Here is a 22,896-nt window from a genome sequence, read left to right as displayed (position 1 = left end):
GTTGTAATTGGTAGTAAAAAATTGTAAACTACCCTATTTAAGAGAGAATCAAAGTCTTAATTCGGCTTTTAAAACTTCTATTACGATTTCAGTAGTTTTTAAGAAGATTAAGATTTTGTTCCAGGCTGTTCCTTACCAAACTTTGTCATTTAATTAGCGATTTTCGACCATGCGACCACAAACATGCATCGAGGACATGTTGTAAGGAATGTCTTTGGCCACCACATATACGCATCACAGGATTCCCATTCTCTTACGAGAGAGGGACATAGAGCTGTCCGCCCTTTTATTAAAGGGCAGACTTTAAAAAAATATTCCATTGCCTTATTGTTATTTATAAGGAGGCTATTTTCACAGATATGTTTTGAATTGGTAAATATATAACAATAGTAACTCAAACCAAGCGGGGTATCGGTTTGCAACCTTTAAAGTCCGCTATGAAATGTTAAAAGGATGATGTATAATTCTCTGAAAATTTAGAGTTTCAAGTATTTTATACTTTTCATTCTATGTATATAACAAAATTATTTCAATTTTTCAAAAGGTTTTATTAGCATTAAATGTTTGAGATATATATTTCAAACATTGTTTTTCAAATATAACTCTAGGGGAATTTCTACCAAAGTACGCATATACATTCTTTAATCGACTTATTCTACTTGAAAAAGGTAATGTGATGGGATGCATGAAAAAATAATTAAACTTTAGCAGCCGAAAATTCTGACACTGGTTAGACCTACATGATGCAAGTCTTATCTTACTTCTTCTTTTTATTGTATCTGTTAAATTTGTAAAATGCACTTTTTAACCTTCCGCTGTTTTTTTAAACTGTCTGTCAATCAGGAATATCAAGAGAACAATGTCTAAAGTAAGGATGCCACGGATGTCCAGTCTGGCATACATGTATCTCTATACTTGTAAAATCACTGCAATGTTTTAAGCAGTGGTCAAACATGTATTTAAAAAAATTACTTTTGATCTAAGCTCTTTCAAAGTTTAAACAGATAATATTATACAGTTTTCAATCTGCCTTTATGTCTATGTTACTGAAGCATATACCTTTAAACTTTCAATTGCTATATTTTCTCAAGATTGAAAAGTTATCAATGCATAGGTGCATCGAAGAAACACTTTTTAATGACATACAGTAAACATTAATATAAATCAGACGGAGTCACTCAATTCAGTGCCATTTCACATTGCCTGAAATACAACGAATAACCCTACGTATATGAACTCAACAGTGAATGACATATGAGATTACTGAAATAAAAATAAAAAATTTGGTCGTATTAGAAATTGTTTAATCCGGTAACTGCGTCAATAAAAAATCTTTTTGCCCTTTCACATTAGCATTTTTCTGTCATCAGAAAACTTTTACAAATGATAGTTTAAAAGCCTCAATATGGATATAAGTACAATATAAATAAAGAAATAAAACAGTGCGCTTGATTTTCTGTCTGAGTTAGCAGCAAATTTAAGAGCATTTTACGTTATTATATATAGGCAGACTCGAAAATGCATTTCTGTTACAACGGCAGCATTTACACTTCGAACATCTTTAACATTCTCAAGAAAAGACACAGTGGGTTTATCACCTTAAATGATGATTGCATTAATGAATTTTACAAAATTGTAATCTGATTGCGGCAAACTAATAGCAAATATAGTATAATAGCTTTTATATAATAGCGAAAACAATGCAGGCAAACATGCTTGTATGTGAAAAGCCGAAACAAAATATAGAAAATTATAATCTTAGAGTTAATTTCAATAGAATATTTCTAGAATAAACTATTCGGTGTATAATATCCATCTGAAGCTGCTGATGTCGTAGCTTGAATCAAGTTTAACAAATGTGTTTTATTACAAAGGGGATCTTTGGCATAAATTGTTGCCGATAATTTATATTAAGATGGCTTCAGTTTTAACCAATTTCTTTGTACATTACAGCAAATCCTTTCCTATCTGACATTTTACTGTAGAGTTTGACATTAACAGTAAGGAAAAATGGTGCGATATTTAACCTCGTCATGGCGATATATTACGGCAAACTTTTTTGAAACATTTAGCGGCGGTTGCGACATTTATTGACAATAGTACGACATTTAGCAGCAAGTGCGACATTTAGCGTCGTTGCGACACATGGCTGTTCAATAAATGTAAAATGACGTCATAAAATTTACATAATTGTTTATTTCAAAAGATTGACTATTTTACTGGTGATTGAACAAAACGTTTAGGATAACATATACAAACTGCCTTAAATGTAAAAAGATTGAGTTGATTATCAACTGAGCATAACCGATACGTTCTGAAGGATATTTATATAATTTCTGCGTGAAACGTGCGTTATTGAATATTCATGAAAATAAAATATAAAATTCGAACCAAATATGGCAAAATGTAAACTTATTTTAACTTTACCTGTTCCCACAACATTTTAGTTTTGATGGGCATTACGTCACTTTAAGGCGAAGTGATATAGTTTTATCTAATTGATTGATTTACGGGTTATTATGTGTGAAATATATATAGTCCTTGGTTTATTATGTATCTTACTTATATATTTATGTTACATATTTTGTCGAACACACCAGTTCAACCAAGAGCTCCACCACAGCGATCTACACATAATCTTCAACATCAGCATCAACCAAACCAATCTGATTGCGGACAGTGCGAAATCTATTTCCGTAAGTATTTCTTACATTTAATCTTATGTTTGATAGCACGGCGTAAATGAGAGAGTTTCAAGTATTTTATACTTTTCATTCTATGTATATAACAAAATTATTTCAATTTTTCAAAAGGTTTTATTAGCATTAAATGTTTGAGATATATATTTCAAACATTGTTTTTCTACCAAAGTACGCATTTACATTCTTTAATCGACTTATTCTACTTGAAAAAGGTAATGTGATGGGCTGCATGAAAAAATGATTAAACTTTAGCAGCCGAAAATTCTGACACTGGTTAGACCTACATGATGCAAGTCTTATCTTACTTCTTCTTTTAAAAAGTACTAAAATAATAAGAATACAAAGTATTTCATCGACCAACTTTAACAGTTTAGATTATTTTTAAGAGGACGTAACTTTGAGTTTTTATAAAGAAAGAGAATAAATTATGAAACACGCTAAGTTTTATTGCCGGTATGATGCTCTGCTGTCCAGTGGTTTAGGCCGGCAGTTTCGGACAACATACTCCTCACTGCACTGAACTCGAATCGAGTCCCGCCACGGACCTTGGATTCTTCATGTGAGGATGATATCCAGGGAGCTGTCATCAGGATCAGGTCCGTGTCTGAAATAATGCACGAAGGGGCACCTATGGTCTTCCTTCACCGGGAAAGCTGGAAATTCACCATATGACAATAAAAACGTGTCGATGTGACTTAAACCTTAACAAAAATAGCTTTGAAACAAATGTATCATAACAGCACAAAAAAACATTTTGTCCAATATTTTTGCGTTTACAGAGATAGCTAGAAGTGGCATTGTGAAAGTTGTCAGCAGTATTTTCAAGAGAAAAAGTAAGTCTAAAAATAAATAGAACGAAACTATTTCAGTCAAATCGTCTACTTAGGTATTTCTATGTTCTTCTTATGAAAATAAATTCCGCCATTTTCAGCATTACTTTTGTTAAGAATATGTAGACGGTGTCGTTCATAGCATGATTTTTTCACTACTTAAGTACTAGAATCTTTTAATGTAATTGTTCATTTGGAAAAAATGATCCATGAGTACTATTGTCGCTGCCTGTAAATGACGATTTGCATGCTCGATTTCCTTAGTAACTTTCATATTTATTATTATTATTATACTAGTTGGACGTAAATCTGACCATGTTGTACAAACCATGCAATCGCATCTTCTCGGCTCTTTCCGTCAAACTGCGGATTATGAAAAATAACTAAGATACAATGTATTCCGATTGAAAACCATATTGATTTTATTTTCAAAATCGGTCTTACAAGATACGTATACAAAAGTTATTCTACTATAGAGTCGGCATATCGAACGGAGTGTTTGTAGTCACCGAACGGTTTGTTATGTAAAACCTTTGGTATACTTTATACAGCTCGATGTGATGCTTCGAACAATTCTTTTCGTATTAGTTTGTAAAACGATTCTTCTTTTGAAATAAATGGTCTGAAATTGAACCCACGGTGATAAGCAAAAGTGTACCATTTTCGCGTATGACCAGAGCATGGATTATGTGGTCAGTATTGTTTTCAAGTGCAGTATCTTTAATTTTCTGCAATACATATTATACAATAGTTATTATAATTTGAGTTCTAAATAAAACGTCTTTTCAACTTATTTTAATATATTTATATTCTTTTTCAGAGATTGGTCTAATTATTTTCATATTCATTGGCATACATGTTGCTAGATTTATAGCAGGTATGTCCATTTTTTTTACCAAAGAACATTTGCGTATAGCAGAAGTAATGTTTTCCAAAATAATTATAGACGTTGGAAATGCCTTCTCTAAAATATTTATGAAAGTCTACACATGTATTGGAAATCTTAAACAGTAACTGTTCTGACTGCATAGAATTGATGAAGTCATGAATACATGAATACAATTTTCTTGCAAGTAAAATTTAATCGTTTTTAGTTCACCTATTACAAATTGTAAAGGTGAGCTTTTGTGATCACAATTCGTCCGGCATCCATCCGTCCGTAAACTCTTACTTAAAACGACATCTCCAAATAAACAACTAAGCCAATTTCATCCAAATTTCATAGGAGTTTTCCTTTGGTGGTCACCTTATGATATTGTTCAAAGAATTTAATTCCATGGAGAACTCTGGTTACCATGGCAACCGCAGGAAAAAATTAAAAAATATCCTTTAAAAGAAACCAAGGAGCTACAGCTTTGATATTTGACATAAAACATTTTCTAGTGAGTGTCTACTAAGTTTGTTCATTAAAAGCCATTGGTCAAAATTGGTCCCGCCCCGGGTTTTATTTATTTACTTTTTGCTTTTCCTTAAAGTAAAAACGTTAAAAAATCTTCTTTTAAAAAGTCCAAATAGCCAGAGCTCGAAAACATCTTCTAGTGAGTGTCTACCAAGATTGTTTAAATAAAAGCCCTGTGGTCAAAATTGGCCTCACCCCGGAGGTCATTGATTATCCTTATATGTATATAGTAAAAACTTTTTAAAAAAACTCTGTTAAAGAACCCAAGGAGCCAGAGCTTAAATATTAAGATTGATATAGTTAATTGACGAATACATAGTCATAAATGCAAAACACGTAATACATAAATCAAAAGTCATTGTACTAGTATCATATTGAAAATAAATATTTTTAAACAGAAGTATATATGGAGAATGTTCATATTTAAACAATACAAAGTTGGCGTTAATCTAATTGATACGTTGCAAAAATGACTTTCATATTTTTAATATGTTGTAAATCAACGATTTAAAATACATAATAAATACCATACTGTTGCTGTTAAGGAGCTAAATTATCACGCACATACTAGTAGAAATAGTTTTTAAATGGTAATATTTATAAAGTCATATCGGCGCAAAGATGATGTATTAAGCAAGTCCAATGAATTCGGATTCATTTTATGAATTCAAATACTGCAAAAAATAAAACATACACGACATTCTGTAAAAATATGGCTTAATGACCTCCCTACGTAATGCAGTATAACAATTACAAATGATAATAAAATGAGATTCACCCTCAATTTTTTGACGATTACATAATTCGCATTTTTTTTCTGAACGTGGATGTTAAGTAGTACCATAACAATCTGCCTCTATTTTTAAATTATGAGAAGATAACCTAATACGAGATAAATTGTGTCTGTAGGATTTTATAAATACATTATCAAGATGGAATGCAGGTTCAAATTTTTCAATAAAATGTACATACAGGCTAGACAATATTTGACTAGACTGAAATCCTGCATTTACCTTTTGTATAAAACCATCAACTAATCTACGTTTGAATATTGAACAGATTTTAAGATATTATTATTTGAATGAAGAATATGTATCCAGAATCTTATTATTTGAACATATCTTTGAATATAAAGAGGATATCGCCCTAACTCCGAACAAACTGCTGCAGTACATGTACTGTGTTTTTACGCCTAAAAATGACTTGCAAAATTTCAAATTAAATCCTTTATATATCCTTAGATTATATAAAACCCCATATTGCACAAGAATAATTTAACTTTGAGGCAATAAATGTATCAAAGAGTTGAAGTGAAACGGAAGGGGTCACATCATATTTGTTAATATAAAGAAATAAAACATTTTGGGCTTTCATAGCTTTTCCTTTAGCATGCTGATTATGAAGTTGAAAAGGCCCAGTATAATTAAAGACTACACCAAAATAGTTGAAGTTATCAACTGTCTCTAATAAAGTATTATCGTATGACCATTTTTCATTTTCTCTGATTCTTCCTCTCTTCCTAAAAACCATTGTTTTAGTTTTATCTGTGTTGCCCACTAAGCCCTATTTATCACAATAAAACTGTAAATTATTCAGATTCGATTGCAAGTCTTCGACTGACTTTCCAAATATGACCATACCTAATGAAATATTAGGACATGTACATTTACAATAACAACTGTAGTTTTGGACACTCGTGTGCTCAAATCTCAGTGATATACATACATGACCATTTAATAAGGTCTTAACTTACAAGTACTTTGAAGAAATAAATAAATATGACTTTCGCAATAATTTTATTGCAAAACTCATTGCGTTGATATGATTTTATTGCAATTTGATTAAAACCGGTTTTGCAATAAAAACGAGTTTTGCAATAAAATAATTTTTTCTATCAGATTTTATTGAGATTATACAAAAGACATGATAAAATTTATCGATGTATATTAGGATTGACAGGCAGGGATTATATTCGGAAATAATGAATATATATGCATATGGTCAAACAATAATTTACATTCTCAATTTCATTAGTTTTTTTCTTTTAATATATATGATGAAAAAATGATCATCATGAAATATCAGGACATGTAAATTTACAACAACAACTGTAGTTTTGGAAACTCTTGTGCTTAATTCTCTGTGATATACATACATAACCTTTTAGTAAGGTCTTAACTTATCAGTACTTTGAAAAAAGAACAAAAAAACGAGTTTCGCAATAATTGTATTGCAAAACTCGTTGCGTTGACATGATTTTATTGCAATTTGATCACAACCAGTTTTGCAATAAAAACGAGTTTTGCAAAAAAATATTTTTCTATCGGATCTTATTCAGATTAGACAAAAGACATTATAAAATTTATCTACGTATATTATGATTGACATGCAGGAATTATATTCGAGACTAATGAATACATGATATGCATATGGTCAAACAATAATTTACATTCTAAATTTCATTAGATTTTTTTTCTTTTAATACATATGATGAAAGAATGATCATCATGAAATATCAGGCCATTTACATTTACATCAACAACTGTAGTTTTGGAAACTCATGTGCTCAAATCTCTGTGATATACATACATGACCATTTAAGAAGGTCTTAACTTACCGGTACTTTGAAAAAATAAAAAATAAACGAGTTTCGCAATAATTTTATTGCAAAACTCGTTGCGTTGACATGATTTTATTGCAATTTGATCACAACCGGTTTTGCAATAAAAACGAGTTTTGCAATAAAATATTTTTTCTTTCGGATTTTATTGACATATGTCATATATATACCTTTAAGTACACCTGTATGCAAAATTTAAACAAAGTTTACCGTACGGAAAACCAAGTTATGCCCACTTTTCTGAACTCAAGCTAGGATGTTATGAAGGCCCTTTTTGAAATAAGGAACCTTTAAATAATCTGCAATAACATTCTAATGAAAAATGTTTTCCCATTATTTTTTGGTAAGAAACAAATAGCACCATTCAGCTAATAATCCACATAAGCAAAATTATGGTTTCTACTAAAATTTATGAAATCTGTATAAAAATGTTACCCTACCCCACCCATTTTTATCACGTGTCTGACCATTTTCCTAGTTTTGATTTGTTCACACTTTGAAAATATCAGGTACCATATTTATTACTAGATTTAGCTTAATTTAGCCAATAAATACCTATATAAATTAAAAAATTAAAATCAAACACTTTTCTTTCCAAATGGGTCATGAGAGGTACATAAATAATGTTAAAAGAAAAAAGAAAAAAAAAGTTGACCTTTCTTGGTATTGAACCCAGGGCCAACATTTTCAATGTTGTTAACAGTAGTGCTAGCCTATTTGAATACTCTTCAAAGCGGAGGTAATACATTAGGATGGTAATACCTTAATATATATGATGAAAGAATAATCATCATGTAATACCAGGACATTTACAACAATTTGAGAATAATGTATACATGTATATGTTTTACAATAATTTACATTCCTAAAGTCATATATGCTTTTCTTAAGTGAATATGATCATAAAAAGATCATCGTGACATTTACATTTTCAACAACAACTGTGGTTCTGGAAATCCGGTTCTGATCAATTTGCAATAAAATCATGTCAACGCAGCGAGTTTTGCAATAAAATTATTTCGAATGTTGTATTGATTTATTTCTTCAAAGTACTGATAAGTAAAGTTTTGTTTTTTTGTTCTTTCATCAAAGTATTGGTAAGTTAAGACATTATTAAAAGGTCATTTATGTACATCACAGAGATTTGAGCACAAGAAAAGCATGAAAGTACTATGCGTATGCTCATCGAAAACCGGTGCTAGGGGCTCGGTGAAAAGTATATTTAGCACACTTTCTTTCTTTTTATAACATTATAACTTAATTTCTTTATCTTTTCGGCATCTGTAAAAGGACAATGTATAAAATTTAATAACCATCTCAAATATTACTACTGTTCTAGCCCCTAGCACCGGTTTGCAATTGGCATAAAAATACGTATGGAAACTATGTCTTTCAAATTAGAATCGCAAAGTCCCTAATTTTTAGAATAATTCTAGGTTTTACATATTCACGTGTGAGATAGATTTACGTATAATCATGTTGTCTTTACACCGGTGCTAGGGGCTAAAACTACAGTTGTTGTCCTAATAATTCACGATGACCATTTAATAATCATATATATTAAAAGTAAAAAAATTACTTTTGGAATGTAAATTTTTGTTGTGACATATACATGTATATATTATTGCCGAATATAATGCCTGCATGTTGGTCCTTAAATGGAAAGATTATTTTAATAATGTCTACACTATATTTTCAATAAAATCCGATATAACAATATTTTAAACTCGTTTTTTATTGCAAAATCGGTTGTGATAAAATTGCAATAAAATTAAGTCAACGCAACCGGTTTTGCAATAAAATTGTGAAACTACGAGTGAAAAAAAAAATTCAACAAAAGTATGCAATCGCAACGACTTTTGCAACATTTTCTGATAAGTACATGTAAGTTTTGAAGTTATAACAAGGTCATGTGTTTGCATCACAGATATTTGAGTTCAAGTATTTGCATAATTACAGTTGTTTTTGATAATGCAAATGTGCATAATTACCATTCCATTATCATATAAAATGTAATTCAAATAAATGACTTTTAAAATGTAAGATTTTTGTAATATCATATGCATGTTTTCATAATTCTGAATATAATCCCTGAAGATCCCTGCCAAACCGGTTGTGAAAAAAATGCAACAAAGTTATGTCATCGCAGCGAGTTTTGCAATCAAATTATTAACTAAACTTTTTCTTTAAAACACTGGTAGGTTTCGACCTTATAACAAGGTCATTTATGTGTATCACAGAGATTTGCAAACCTACAGTTGTTGTTGAAAATATGATAATGTCCTGATAATTCACGATAATCATTCTTTCATCATATATATTAAAAGAAAAAAAGACTAATGAAATTGAGAATGTAAATAATTGTTTGATCATATGCATATATATATATATTCATTATTCCCGAATATAATCCCTGCCTGTCAATCCTAATATACATAGATAAATTCTATAATGTCTATTGTATAATATAAAAAAATATCCGATAGAAAAAAAAAGTTTTATTGCGAAACACTTTTTTATTGCAAAACCGGTTGTGATCAAATTGCATTAAAATCATGTCAACGCAACGAGCTTGCAATAAAATTATTGCGAAACTCGTTTTTTTTGTTCCTTCTTCAAAGTACTTGTAAGTTAAGACCTTATTAAAAGGTCATGTAAGTATATCACAGAGATTTGAGCACAAGAGTTTCCAAAACTACAGTTGTTGTCATATATGAGCATATCCTTATATTTCATGATGATCATTCTTTCATCATATATATATATATAAAAATAAAAAAAACTAATGAAATTTAGAATGTAAATTATTGTTTGAGCATTATATATTTATTATTCCCTAATATAATCCCTGCATGTCAATCCTAATATACATAGATACATTTTATAAAGCCTTTTGTATAATCTCAATAAAATCCGATAGAAAAAAATGTTTAATTGCAAACTCGTTTTTATTGCATAACCGGATGTAATATATTAACTCGCTATTGGTCAGCTAGTATTAGCCACTAGCTGATAAGCCCCGCCTAAATTCACCTGGCATCACCTCACTGTACACCGGTTGTGATCAAACTGCAATAAAATCATGTCAACGCAACGAGTTTTGCAATAATTTTTTTTCTTCAAAGTTCTGGTAAGTTAAGACCTTACTAAAAGGCCATGTATGTATATCACAGAGATTTGAGCACAAGTGTTTCCAAAACTACAGTTGTTGTTGTAAATGTACATGTCCTGATATCTAATTTATGTTGTTTTTTTTGTTGTTGTTGTTTTTTTTCATCATCTACACTACTCATATACTTCCACTTACTTTCAACACAGACACACGCACACATATTTACACAGATTTAGTTATCAATATTTGTTTATTTGGATTTTCTTCTGTTTGTTTCATGTAAGCATATATTATTTTGTTTTTGTTGTCGTCCTCGTTTTCCAATATGTAAGTTTCAAAGAAAAACGAGAGGTTAATGTTTATCTATCAATAGTGTTACAATAATAAATCTTTACTGTTGTTATAAAATATAACCGCAACTTTAAGCAGCATGTCTCCAATTTAATGTTAATTTTCATGAAAATTTCGAAAATGTATTACAAAGGAAAATATTGTGACGTGAACAAAAAACATAATTTACACATTGAAAAACGGCACTTACAATCCATGTTAATTACCAAAAAGAGACTAAAATATGCCCTTAATGTGTTAGTAACGCAGTAGACAAAATAGTAGATAAGTAGACAAAAACAGTCATTAATCACTCATATTTGTTAAATATTACTTAAATCTTTTTACTCTTCATTAAACCTTATTACATTTTTTTAATTTTATTTTCTTAAAAGATTTCGGCTGATCGAAATTTTATTTTATTTGATTAATACAGTTAATATAACACAGTGCTTGATTGCTACTGCTGCTGTTATAATGTAAAATTATGATGTAAGACACTATACATGTGTTCAGTAACAATTTAGTGTTATTCACACCTAAAGTTCATAGCTTTCACAATGCCACATTTATCAGAAGCTGAGAGAAATCAAGCAAAAGGAATGCTGCTGGGTGTGGCATCTGTTGTTGACGTGAGAAGAACGTTTAACTGCAGTCTTAACACAGTTGATGAACTTTTAAGACGCTCTTGACTTACAGGTTATGTTCACGATCGTCCAAGGCCAGTCAGGCCAAGGGTAACTACCCAAAGGAACTACCGTGCAATTGTTTTTACTCGCTTACGTGACAGGTTCAGACCGACGACCTTGACCGCGTCCGCGTTTAACGTAACTGCACAAAGCATTCACAATCGGTTCCGCGAACAACAACGCCCGATTGAGCGCAATAACCATATACAGGCGATATTCTCACTTAAGCCTTACACCATCGTCAGGCCCGTATTAGGTGAGCACGTACGCACCGTCACTGGCGGCGACGTGACTGGAATACTGTCCTGTTTTCAGACAAGTGTCGTTACAATCTCAGTCATTCCGACGGCCGTGTAAGAATTTATCGTCGAAAGGGCGAAAGGTTTGCACCTGTCTGTGTTAGACGCATGATCGTTTCGGTGGTGGAAGCGTCCTGGTATGGGGCGGGATAATGGGGGGACAAAAGACCCGGCTTATTGTTATACACGGCAACTTAAACCCCCAGAGATACATCAACGAGGTCTTGAATGCCGAGGCTATTCCGTTTATGCAAAGAAACGGTCCCCCTGTGTTTCAACAAGACAACGTCCGTCCTCACACGGCGAGGATAACTCGCGCTAGCTTAGCTTCAGCCAACGTCAATACCATGCAATGACCAGGAATGTCTCCAGATATGAATCCGATAGAGCGTATCTGGGGTGTGCTTGGCAGAAATGTCCAACGACAAAACGCCCCACAGAATATCCTCTAACTGACAAATGCATTGATAGCGGAATGGAACAATCTTCCGAATAACCTTGTTCAACGTTTCGTCAATTCTATTCGTTGACGCGTTGACACACTACTTAGAGGCAGAGGTGGCCACAACCGATATTGAATCAAATGAAAAATCTACACGTAGTCAAAACGTTATAGCCACAAAAATGATAAATTGAATTTGACTATTTCCATAGAACTTGCGTAATTTAACAACTTAAACATAATTAATAAACAACAAAATGCATATCAATGTTGTGCATGCATCTCTTTTTTTTATGCCCAACATTCGTTTTTACATTTCCGTCATCGATTTCCTGAAAATAATAATAAAATAAACATTGTCAGGTTTTTATTTTTTCTGAATGTACTTTCGTTCTTTACTGTATTTATTTCGATTAACCTCCTCTCTGACAATAACAAATCAATAACCAATCACTATCGAGTGATCGATATCCGGAATATTTTGAATCCAAATGTAAACAGACATTTGTAGTTATTTATCGATATATCTACAGGAGCGTATTTACCATGTAAATATAAACAGATTCTTTCAATTTACCATCTAGTCCAGGATGTAAAAGTTTAGATCAAAGTGCATTACGCTAGATTGAATCGAAAGCTTTTTTGATGTCTATAAAACAACAACAAAAACGTGAATTTTGGGATAGTATTTGTTCCACTTAAGAGTGCAAACAAAATTGCATCAACGGTGCTTACACCTGAACGAAAACTGAATTGGGCATCAGACTGTATATTGTTATCACGCGCCCATTTTTCAACAGACTATATATTGTTATCACGCGCCCATTTTTCAACAGACTATGTATTGTTATCACGCGCCCATTTTTCAACAGACTATATATTGTTATCACTCGCCATTTTTCAACAGACTATGTCTTGTTATCACGCTCCCATTTTTCAACACAGACTATATATTGTTATCACGCGCCCATTTTGTCAACAGACTATATATTGTTATCACGCGCCCCCATTTTTCAACAGACTATGTATTGTTATCACGCGCCGCCATTTTTCAACGACTATTTATTGTTATCACGCGCCCATTTTTCAACAGACTATGTATTGTTATCACGCGCCCATTTTTCAACAGACTATATATTGTTATCACTCGCCCATTTTTCAACAGACTATGTCTTGTTATCACGCGCCCATTTTTCAACAGACTATATATTGTTATCACGCGCCCATTTTGTCAACAGACTATATATTGTTACCACGCGCCCATTTTTCAACAGACTATATATTGTTATCACGCGCCCATTTTTCAACAGACTATGTATTGTTATCACGCGCCCATTTTTTAACAGACTATATATTGTTATCAGGCGCCCATTTTTCAACCCGTTAATACCTTTGTAAATAATTTACCAAAATTACTATTAAATGTTATACCTCAGTAAACCTTATTCGGAACCCTTTAATTTCCCTTTTTATATAATGGTACGTTATAACAATAAGAAAATACTTTTGGGAAATGACCGAAATCAAATAAAGTGTTAAAATAGTCCGTGATATGGCCGATTAGTATGATGAAAATCTCATTTAATTAAGTACCGGTAGGACATGGCACCTTATTTCGCTTAATCATTAGTATTTCATTAAACGTTATAGGCATATTCAAGCATTCGATAGACGGGTTATTTACATTAAAGTCTGTTTCAGAGATAAAACTGTCTACCTCTTCTATACGAGTAGATCTTATAATCACAAATGTCATTGAACAAACTAGAAAAAATCTGACAAAATTCTTCAGGTTCTACATCGTTGGAACACTTTTAAAGTTTTGACTTAAAATGTTTCCAAACTTTCCTTGGTTTAGATTTACGAATTTCGCATAATTCACACGCCTTTTTAGTCTTCAACGCTCTTTATTTCTTGCGCATTAAAAGTTTATTAGAACGTTTACGCTCAAAAAGTAATTGTCTGTTTTCTATTGATTTGTTTCCATTAAATGAATTAAGCTCTAAAATATACAGTTTATTTGATTCTACACACTCGCGATCAAACCACTCTTTATTGCATGATGTAGAATGCATATTGCATGACAACCGCGATTGTTTAAAGTACGGTTCGGCCCCTCTTTCAGTCAATGAGAAAAAACCCTCAACTAAATTATCGATAGAAAGGTCCCCAAAGTACCCTTATTTTGTAAAAGAGCATTAAACTCGGGAAGCTTTGAAGTGATATCATATCTAAAGTTTATCTTGTCATTAACTGACCATTTATAAAATGTACACTCCGAGGTATTTTCATAATCATTTATATTTTGATTACCTATCTTAGAATTAATATCAATTAAAAGGAAGAGCGGTGAATCGTTCAACGGTAACAGTTGAAATATATTAATCCGCCTAAAATCTTCATCATTCAAAACCAGTTCTAATTCAATATTGCTTAAAAAGTGTGAACAAACTTGTATCATTAATTCTAAATCAAGCATGCGAAACCCACAAGCATTGCATACATTATCTTCTGGGGCCCGTCTTGAAGAAATACCAGGGTTATAAAAATCTAGCTGATCATTTCAAACTACAAAGGAAATACCAACTCATAAGTTCTAATCACTAGGAATCATAAATATAATACATCATCAAATAATAAATCAAACAAGTCATCAAAGGTAAACTCCAAACAAATAAATATATGTATCAAGTGAAAAATAAGAATGATCAATTTCTAGCTATACAATTGTGTCATGGGTATTTTTGACAACAGATATACCATTAGTGTAGCTTTTCTTTATATAAATAACTAAACCACCACTATTTCTTCTAGCTCTTCTATGCCTTAACTTTCTATAATAATAATAGCAATAGTGATCGTCATTGTCTTATCCAGAGTCACAGACCATGATTCAGAAAGAATAATTACTGATAAAAGTGCGACCATGACTTATATTTAGCATGAAACATCTTCTAATGGGTGTCCACCACGTTTGTTCAAATAAAAGCCCTGCGGTGAAAATTGACCCTGTCCCGGGCGGTCATTGATTTTTATTATATGTATATAGTAAAAACTTAAAAATCTTATTTTAAAAAGCCCAAAAAGCTAGAGTTTAGAGATTTAGCATGAAACATCTTCTGGTGAGTGTCTACCAAGTTTGATAAAATTGGTCAAATTGTCCCCCAAGGGGATTATTGATTTTCCTTATATTTACATATCTTTTGAACCTGTTGTTTTCCCTTCGCAACAGTAACCAGTGATGATCTTACACATGCACAACTTCAGATACAAATATAAACTTGATATCAGTTTTAGATTTAGATTTTAAATCTGCTTTCGTTTATTCTTAACAATATTACTTGTTCTTTGTCATGGAGAGTTCCTAAATTCAGGTGAGCGAGTTTAGGGCCATCATGACCCTTTTCTTTTATTTTCTTGTTGTTTTCTTTGTTTTAGTTTTTGTGTTTTGTTGTTGTTGTTGTTGTTGTTGTACTTTTTTTGGGGGGTGTAATAAACTTAAAATTTGGAATCACTTTTAAAACTTTAATTTCAAAATTAATCGGCTGTTGATATTAACATGTTCGAGAAAATCCGAACTTGAAACAATATCAAACTAAAGAACCTAAAGAATGAGTGTACAGTTTTATATATTGAATTATCTGACAGAGATGTTCTAAATGATGTTTTGTTTTCCTATAGGAGTTGTCAAGATTACATCCGATTGTCCAGACGAAAAATATGTAGCCGTGTTTTTGTTGGTGAAATCTCTTTTTGGATTATTAGTCTGGATTACCTTGGCAGTACTGGGTTGCGTGGAAAAATTGAAGGATGCCATGGAAAATCTTTTTGTGGAAATAAGTCTGGATGTTGAATCCCTGTTTTCGCTTATTTGGCTCATTATCGGTATGGTTACCTGCTTTTTAGTTTCTTTTTTATTTTTGTTATTTTATATTTTTAGTTCTTGTTTCATTCCAATGCGTATTTATTTTGAAGTGAAATTTCGTACCTTATAATAAACAGTTTTTTGTGTATTTTGATTCGTGGCTAAATTGCAGTATTGAATTTGCACGGTTGGGCATTTTTCGCTGTGCATCCGTGGTGATGATATTAATGTGTCACGTGTTCATCCATCTGGTTTCATTTTGTGACATAAAAGTAGTAATCCACACTAAATTACAAGTTTGGGCCGTCAATGTCTTACCAACAACACGGTAGGGAATCACGTGACTTTTATGGTAACGCGTACAGACAATATGGTGGTCTAAACACCTCGCTTCGAACGTTTTTGTCAGGTAATTCTATTCCATTAACTTACATACCAGACCTGTTGCAGCCTACGCGGAATAAAGAATTGTTGTCGCCTATACCTTATTTTCCACCTCCGCGCTTATTGTTTTTACAAACACTCAAATATTCAACAGGAATTTTCAATGTTGTCAATTATTTTGCTGGGTAACATTCACGCAAAATTTGTATTTTTTGAGAAATTGATGAAACAACGTCGGGTTAACAAGGAGAAAAGGTTAATAAAATGTCTTTATTTGAAAATGTATATATAAGTCATGTTGAATGTTGACTGGTCATTTTCTATTGCAGTCCACGAGGGGAAAATGATTTGAGTAACGGACACGGGTACTTTTACTGTTGATAACTCCCGTGCAATGTTTTACGTACAAGCAATAGCTTTGCTGGTTTTAGCCTAGATATTGATTTAACAAAATCATGATGCATTTAGTCTTAAACTTTCATAGAATTTTGAAATATATAAAAAAAATACTACCAAAATGCCCTTAATAGAATTAAGCACGGGACTATGTTAAATGCAGTTTCGATATTGATGAATTAACAGGTCTTTATGACCAAATAAACAGGCTACTCGGCACAGGACCTTACAAAATTGTGTGGTAAAACATTTTACAGCCGAGCAAATCGGAAACGTTACAGGTATGGCGTTTTACTGTTAATATTAAAATTCAATAACATTCAATTATACGTCCACTAGATACTATCGCTCTGTTTGTAAAATAAAGACCCATTTTGATATCATTAAGTTTTCTTTTTTGCTTTAGATTTAGAAAAAATATATTTAAAAAAATACACATACACTAATTTTAGAAATAACTTGTTACATAAAAGACTAATTAATGTTTGGACACATAGTGTGTTGATATTCTAAATTGGCTATTTCAGTTGAACAATAAAGATGTGTATACGTGAACATAAAAAAATTATAATAGCAGCCGGCTATTATACATGGCGCCCTGGGTCAACCATTATAGAAAGGCTCAGCTCGCGTGATTTTATCCGTTAATGCATGTTTTATTTTCCGTCCTATGCAACATTAACGCAAGGATAAATGATCTCACTCACCCCGGAACGGAATTAATCCCAGTCCTAGAAAGTAGTTCTTTTCAATTCTAAAGTGGCCCAATTTAAGTCATCTCTAGTTTGATATGTCATATTTAAAGTGTATTTATTACATCTGCGTAGTTTTTCTAAAAAGTAGTGTTTGTGTATTCCTCCAGGACCTCATTTGTTGGCGGAAGGATTAAAGATGTACTACCGCCAGCAGTCAGGTGGTGTTTCTAAAGTGGTGAAATTCAACAGTGTTACAAAAGAGTAGATGATTAGTAAAAGAAGATGGTGAACATGTTATAAATCGGGCCTCATTTGACTGAGATAGTGTTGATGTTTAAATATTAAGACAGTATATAATTCATCAAAAAAAAGTGGAATCCAGAATAAAGCTGATTAACTATAGAACAAAGAGTACGAAATTTCTGTGGGCCGACACCAAATCATACATGTACCAACGGTAGAATACTACGTCATTACGCACCTGTAAAATGCTCGCAATCGGATGTTAACATCCCGCCGACTCGTTCGAACATCAAAAAGTAATGTAGCGCACCAAAGACTGACATGAGTAGTTTAGTCCTCTAAAATCAGACAGTAGGTTTTTAAACGTTTGTTTTTAATTATATCAAGCCAATCTTTGGCGCGCTACATTATTTTTTATATTCTAACGATTTCTTAGAATAAAAAAAAAATTTTATCTTCGAGTCGACAAAAAAAACAAAAAAAGAAAACCAAAACAAAACAGCCAGGTGCATTTGCAGGTGAACGGTGATGTAGTATCCTACCATTCTATCCAGCCTTGACAGACGTGAAACTAAGGACCCCTGAAATAGGCTGAAATAATAGGCTACGCGGTACTGCGTGTATCTTATTGGTATTCAACACAATGTCTCAAAACAATATTTTTTCTTTACCTAAAGCAAAAAAGAAAATAACCAACAGAATATTAGAATGAGTATTTTATTTTACAAACTATGTGATAAAATGATTTGAATGTCTTTAAAATCTTAATACTAACAGTAAAACGCCATTCCGGTGACGTTTCCGATTTGCTCGGCTGTAAAATGTTTTACCACAACATATATAATTTTAATTCCAGTGCCAAGAAGCCTGTTTATGTGGTCATTAAGACATGTCCGTGTCCTACATTTGTCACAAACAATATCGAGCTGGAACATTCCATATCTGTAAAATATGAAACAATGACAACTGTAATTGTGCTAAATTTGAAATACAAGAAGTCCTACTAATATTTGAGACTTTGTTTTAATTTCTGCGATTAATTCATTTACATGACAACATGTATATCGAAATTTCATTTAGTATGTATTTTGCTACCTAAAGGTGCTTAATTATATCCAGGACCCTTTGACGGTACGTGTATTTTTAATATTATTTAAAATTCCCCGATATTATAAATGTATCAATCATGATTTTGCTAAATAAATATCTAGGCTATAACCAGCAAAGCTATTGCTTGCAATTAAAATATTTTGTGGGAGTTTTCAACAATAAAAAGTACCCGTGCCCGTTACCCAAATAATTTTATCCTCGTTGACTGGAAAAGAAAATGACCAGTCAACATTCAACATGAGTAATAATTATTTTTTCAAATAAAGACATTTTATTAACATTTTCTCCTTGTTAACACGTTGTTTCATCAATTTCTCAAAAAATACATATTTGCGTGAATGATACCCAGCAAAAAAATTGACAACATTGAAATTTCCTGTTGAATATTTGAGTGTTTGTAAAAACAATAAGGTGTGCAGAGGTGGAAAATAAGGTACATGTATAAGCGACAGCAATTCTTTATTCCGCGTAGGCTGCAACAGGTCTCGTATGTAAATTAAAGGAACATAATAAAGAATTACCTAAAAAACACGTTTGAAGCGAGGTGTTTAGGTCGCCATATTGTCTGTACGCGTTACCATAAAAGTCACGTGGACAATTCGTCTCCAAAACTGCACAACATATAAGAAAGTGAAAAAATTCATATGATAAAAAAGAAAATTTACGACATGTTAATTCTAGCCACATTTTCTAACATAAATTCATATTAGAAACCACAACATATTATTTGAGGCTGAAAAGACAGGTTAAAGACAAGGAACCATTAATTTCAGAATATTCATCATTCTAACCTTCCCATTCGAGGCTGTGGCAATAACTATTGTGGTATACTACCAAGCTGTCGCCGCCATAATTCCGATATGGATAATGGGTTGTTTTCGAAATGAAACAAAGGGGTACGGCTCATTGAATGTTCTTAAAAATATTTGTTTGATGGTAGAAAACATTTATCCTAAGTCACAGAAATTAATTCTAAGTCCATTCCATTACACTATACTAATATATAAACAAGGGTAACAACTCCCATAAAAAGGTGTCTGTGCCCAATCAGGGTTATCGCCTCGCAGGTTTTTAAAAGATACCGCATTAATAAAAAGGATTTATGCAATATGTAGTCAAATTATCTACCTATCTATCGAACTATATTATCTCTAACGATTGCAACAGTAACTTTGTATTTTCTGCGTAGCCAAGATCGATGTCGACCTCGTGCAAATGAATAGTTTTTTGTTACTTTGGCGGCCAGTACTCGTTTAGTATAAGAGAAACAAGAAAAGTTTTACATTGGTTCGATAGATAAAATATTCGTTATATGTCAAAGACATTTGCTGTTATTGATAACAGAAATATATTGTCGAACTTCTTTCGCTCGAACCCGCAGGGCACGTGCAAATATGTTGAAGAGATCGGTAGTAATAGGTTGATTTTTTATGTATAAAAAGATCATACATTTCGGATGCATGGCTGTGAATGGTATCCCGGTTACATACTTGTTGTTTATGGTATTAAATGATATAAATTACTTAGCCGCTTCTTGAGGGAAGCCCAACTATATATAATTGTCTGCGGTTGCTTAAAACATGTAATTGAGACAACGCGAAATGACATAGCGATATTACAAAGCGACAATCGCAAACTACGGCAACAATTTCATTCAACATTGAACAATGTCGTGATATCCTCTTGAAAATGTCGCCTATAAAATCGTGATATATCGCGATGTTGCTTCGCATTGTCCAGTGTCGTATCGCATTGTCGCTATGTCACTTCATTTCGTCGCGATGTCACCTCGTGTTGTCTTGTGTCGACCCTGCCAATGCGACGGCGACATTATCTAACGACACGCGACAATCTCAAACGACAATGCGAAGCGACATTTCGCATGTCGCCCGTCTACCGGGGAAACAGGCGGTGAAGAGGATATTTTTTACCTTCCAAGAGTAGAAAGGGGGATATGCGATACGATATTATTTCAAATGTCGCTTCGCATTGTCGAGCGTCATTGAGATTGTTGCATGTCGTTTGCAATTGTCGCGCGTCGACCCTCAAACAAAACCGCGACATGCGACATACGATATGACATTAGGAAAATGTCGTTTCGCATTGTCGTTTGAGATCGTTGCAATTGCAGGAACTGCAACTTTTATATTTCACCTTTAAGGCTTTTTACACGTAGAAAAAGATTTTTCCCTCAGTTTTCATGCAAATGTTAGAATTATCAGAGGCATAAAATAATTTATATTGGGAATGACCCTCAAAATAGCGGCCAGGGGAGGTAATAATTGCTTCATGAAAAGCATCTATTGGCTCTTAAGTTTTTAAACAATCACTCACTTCCTTACTTACTCACTCATTTAATATTCGTACATTCATTCATTCATTAATTTATTTATTTATTTATTTATTTATTTATTCATTCATTCATTCATTCATTCATTCATTCATTCATTCATTCATTTATTCATTCCAATTATAATTATATTTATTTTGTTTTTTCGTTCGTCCGTCCGTCCGCTCATTCGATTGTTAATTCATAATTGTTCATACTAGGAAGGTCTAATTCGTTTAATATGCTTTTGATATTCCAGGAAGTAAGTGGACATTTGGTGCCCGGAATGATATGATTGACGAATGTCCATTTCGTGTAGATGACTGGGACTACCATTTTATCAATTTTGCTGCATTTCTTGTCGGACTTGATTGGTTTTGTGTTCTTGTATTTGTTTTATACTGTGGTTATGTTTATTGGGACCGTACGGAAGTTCAACCAACCGTCTGATTTTCGTTGAAGAACATTTACCAACATCTGTAAATAATGTGCTGATTATAATTATCATGAGGTAGCTGGTAGTTGGATATTTGAATAACCAACTGCCTACTAGCTGGTAGTTGGTTATTAGTAGTTCTCAAATATTTAACAGCTGGTAGTTGGTAACTCAATCCACTATCACCAGCATGAAATGTTGAAACGAACATATCATACATTTTTAAACAAAGAATAAAGTATGGTACCAAGCTGGTTGGTTATTCGCGCGAATCCCCAACTACCTACAAGAAGGTAGTTGGTAATTCGAACTTTGCATGTTTCCCCACAAAACAGAAAGTACTTTAATATAACGGATATACATTTATAGCAAGATATGTGTTCTTTAACATTGAAACACCCTATGTCTCCCTGTGTCTATCAGGGGACTCGGTTTGTTATTCGCGCGAATACCCAACTACCATCTAGTAGGTAGTTGTTTATTCGAATATCAAACTACCTACCAAATTGACCCTCATATAATGCATGTTTAGTTGGTAAATAATTTGTAAATAAAAATTCTATGACTTTGTATCTAAAAGGGGTGTTATTTCAAAACAAATTAAGTTTACTACACACAATTAATGACACAATTGAATTGCCGCTATTGTTTAATGATGTTGTGTTGTTTTTTGTGTATGTGTTTTATATATCAATTATAACATAGATTATTTGCTTTTTACAATAGTATAGGTATATCTTCATGTGTTACTTTCTTTTAAAGGCACATTATGCCTCAAATATCCATTTATTTGTATTCGTTATAATATAAGTATCAAACGTGAACTTTATAATGTTTGGGTCAAGGATTCATAGCATGTTAGATGTTACACAAGTAAAGAAGGTAGTCCTATACATACAGTAATGTGTCGTTAATGTAGCAAAATGTAAACAAAGTAGAACTTCTTCATCCCATAGAAAATTGTCGTCATTTTCAATAGGGTCAGCATTTTGTTAGCAAGACCCTTAGATGTAGA

General features: G+C 32.4%; 1 protein-coding gene across 1 annotated transcript; it reads left to right on the top strand.

Moving 5' to 3' along the window:
- Window positions 1-2,551: 2,551 nt before the first annotated feature.
- On the top strand, window positions 2,552-22,489 carry LOC132720518 (uncharacterized). Its single transcript, XM_060704671.1, has 5 exons — window positions 2,552-2,696; window positions 3,482-3,535; window positions 4,353-4,409; window positions 16,105-16,308; window positions 21,705-22,489. The coding sequence occupies exons 1-5, from the start codon at window positions 2,552-2,554 to the stop codon at window positions 21,893-21,895; spliced, it is 651 nt and encodes a 216-aa protein (XP_060560654.1). The 3' UTR covers window positions 21,896-22,489.
- Window positions 22,490-22,896: the final 407 nt, after the last annotated feature.

This window comes from Ruditapes philippinarum, unplaced genomic scaffold (genome assembly GCF_026571515.1).
Source record: "Ruditapes philippinarum isolate M1 unplaced genomic scaffold, ASM2657151v2 ctg1183_1_1_1_1, whole genome shotgun sequence".
NCBI lineage: Eukaryota > Metazoa > Mollusca > Bivalvia > Venerida > Veneridae > Ruditapes > Ruditapes philippinarum.
The sequence above is the reverse complement of the archived record's forward strand: the minus strand, read 5'-3'. Positions and strand labels throughout refer to the sequence as shown.